The 2,960-nt window shown below is 60.5% G+C and overlaps 1 protein-coding gene across 1 annotated transcript; it reads right to left on the bottom strand.

Moving 5' to 3' along the window:
* Positions 1-6: 6 nt before the first annotated feature.
* On the bottom strand, positions 7-2,550 carry NEU3 (neuraminidase 3 (membrane sialidase)). Its single transcript, XM_014956121.1, has 3 exons — positions 2,508-2,550; positions 2,155-2,391; positions 7-986 (listed from the first exon to the last, which is right to left on the bottom strand). Exons 1-3 carry the CDS (start codon positions 2,532-2,534, stop codon positions 36-38), a joined length of 1,215 nt encoding a protein of 404 aa, XP_014811607.1. The 5' UTR covers positions 2,535-2,550; the 3' UTR covers positions 7-35.
* Between the last annotated feature and the right edge of the window lie 410 nt (positions 2,551-2,960).

Raw genomic sequence — 2,960 nt, 5'->3', positions numbered from 1 at the left:
GGGGAAGAAAGGGGGGGGTCATTAATGGAAGTGTTTTAGGAAGCCTTGAGGTTCTCCTCGCCGTCCTGGGGGGTGACCAGGGTGAAGAGGCAGAAGGTGATCTCCTCGCAGGGGCTGGTGGTGCCACACTCGAACAAGCACCCAAAAAAGCCATCGGGGCAGACGGCCAGGTCGGAATAACCCGCCGGCCCCGGGTGCAGCACCCAAGGGTGCCGCCAACCCTCCCCATCCAACGGCGCGGGGTTGAGGTAGACGCCCAAATCTCGTCGCTGCTGCCGGTCGGTGGGATGGGAGTAGAGCAACCACCTCGGTGTCTCCTCCCCGGGGGTGATGGAGAAGCTCACCACGCTACCCTGGCACCCGTGGGGGGGTTCACCCAACGCCTGGCACTGGGCCGACTGTTGGAAGCGTGACCCCCGGTCGGCGCTGAACGTCACCACCCGGCACCCTCCAAGGGCTCGGGCGTTGCAGTAGAGCAACGGGGCATCCTTCCCGGTGATTTCGGCCACCTGGCACTCGATCGTGGGTTGGCCGGCCACCAGGTCACCCTTGTGCCAGCTATGGCCACCATCATCGCTGTAGAAGACCAGGGCGTGCGAGTGGGTGAAGCAGGGCAACCGCACCACCCCACACAAGCAACCATGGATGTAGTAGGTGTAAGCTGGTACCACCAGGCGGCCAGAAGCCAGTTGGACCCCGTGGCCCGGCCCCACGGCGAAGGTAGCCCACCGGGAGAGGTCATCTCCCACGGCTTCCTCTGTCACGTCCCGTAGAGGACTCCAGTGCTGGCCACCATCCGAGCTGGTGGCCAAGCAGAGGCGGGCGGCGCTGCAACCCGTCCAGATCTGACACCGCTCCGACCTGCCCCGCTCCACGCAGATGCAGAAGAGGATGACGGTGCCGGTGGTGGCATCATAGAGGGGACAGGGGTTCATGGTGCGGCGGCCGGGCAGCACCAGGGTCGACAGCTCCTCCACCGGACCCCACTGCCAAGGAGGAAAACGGGGGTCAACCCGCGGAGACATAGAATGACAGGATGGTATGGAGTTGGAAGGGACCTCTGGAGATCATCCAGTCCAACCCCCTGCCAGAGCAGGGCCACCCAGAGCAGGTCCCACAGGAACGTGTCCAGGGGGGGTTGGAATGTCTCCAGAGAAGAAGACTCCACCACCTCTCTGGGCAGCCTCTGCCAGGGCTCTGCCACCCTCACAGGAAAGAAGTTCCTCCTCATGTTGAGATGGAACTTCTTATGTTCCAGTTTGTGCCCATTTCCTCTTGTCCTGTCCCTGGGCACCACTGAAAACAGACTGGCCCCATCCTCCTGACACCCACCCTTGAAGGATTTAGAGGTGTTGATCAGATCCCCCCTCAGTCTTCTCTTCTCCACACTAAAAAGACCCAAGACCCTCAGCCTTCCATCGTAAGAGAGATGTTCTAATCCCCTCATCATCTTTGTGGTCCTCTGCTGTCCCCTCTCCAGCAGTTCCCTGTCCTTCTGGAACTGGGGAGCCCACAACTGGTCCCAGTGCTCCAGCTGTGTGCTCCCCAGGGCAGAGCAGAGGGGCAGGATGACCTCCCTCCACCTGCTGCTCACACTCTTCCTGATGCCCCCCCCAGGTCATGGATGAATATATTGAAGAGGACAAGACCCAGTACCAAGCCCTGAGGAACAGAGCTGCTCTCCAGCAGGTCCCCCCCAACCTCTCCTGGTCCATGGGGTTATTCCTCCCCATGTGCAGCACCCTGCACTTGCCTTTGTTGAATTTCATCAGGTTCCTCTCTGCCCAACTCTCCAGCCTGTCCAGGTCTCACTGGATGGGGGCACAGCCCTCCATCATGTCAACCACCCCTTCCAATTGCGTATCAATCATCACCAAACTTGCTGAGGGAACATTCCATCCCTTCACCCAGGCCATGGATGAATATATTGAAGAGGACGGGACCCAGTACCAACCCCTGAGGAACACCACTTGTGATGGACCTCCAACTAGACTTCTGTGCCCCTAATCACAACCCTCTGAGCTCTGCCTTTCAACGCCCCGGTGTCTCCACACCCCGGCATCGCTCCCAGGGGATGGAGGTGGCAGCTCCTTCCTCCAGCCCAGGTTGGGGGTGGTTTGGTTTGGGTTTTTTTGGGTTTTTTTCTTTCTTTACCTGGACGGAGGAGCCCTGTTGGTGGCCCCGACGCAGCACCAGGTACTTGGCGTCCTCATCCCTGGTTGAGGAGCGTTTCTCGGCGAAGGCCAAGAAGGTGGAGGTTGGGGGGACGTAGAGCAAAGCCGGGATGCGGTAGGTGACCCCGTTCTCCTGCCGGAACAGCGTCTCCCGTGGGAAGAAGTGGGGGGATCGCGGGGGTGGAGGCAGGGGGGGGTTCTCCTCATCCTCCCCCCGCTGCTGGCAGGGAAGGGAAAGGGTTAAACGTTGGCAAAAAGAAGTTTTTTGGCGGGGAGGGGATGTCCCTCACGTCCCTCGTCCCTCGAGATGTGGGGAGAAGGACCAGGACTCACCTTGAGGCAGGTGATGGCCTGGGACATGGTGGCCTCCCTGAGGTCCCACTGGGGGGGGTGGAAGGAGGTGAGGGGGGGGAAGGTGAGCACAGCCCCCCCCTCCACACTGTCACACTGTCCCCATCCCTTTCCCTGTTGTCCCCATCCCCTTCCCTGTTGTCCCCCATCCCCTTCCCTATTGTCCCCATCCCTTTCCCTGTTGTTCCCCATCCCTTTCCCTGTTGTCCCCATCCCTTTCCCTGTTGTCCCCATCCCTTTCCCTATCGATGTCCCCATCCCCTTCCCTGTTGTCCCCATCCCTTTCCCTTTCAATGTCCCCATCCCTTTCCACATTACTGTCCCCATCCCCTTCCCTGTTGTCCCCATCCCCTTCCCTGTTGTCCCCCATCCCCTTCCCTATTGTCCCCATCCCTTTCCCTGTTGTCCCCCATCCCTTTCCCTGTTCTCCCCCTC

This window comes from Calidris pugnax, unplaced genomic scaffold, assembly GCF_001431845.1.
Source record: "Calidris pugnax isolate Ruff unplaced genomic scaffold, ASM143184v1 scaffold257, whole genome shotgun sequence".
In the NCBI taxonomy this organism is placed as follows: Eukaryota; Metazoa; Chordata; class Aves; order Charadriiformes; family Scolopacidae; genus Calidris; species Calidris pugnax.
This window is presented reverse-complemented; position numbering and strand designations above follow the sequence as displayed.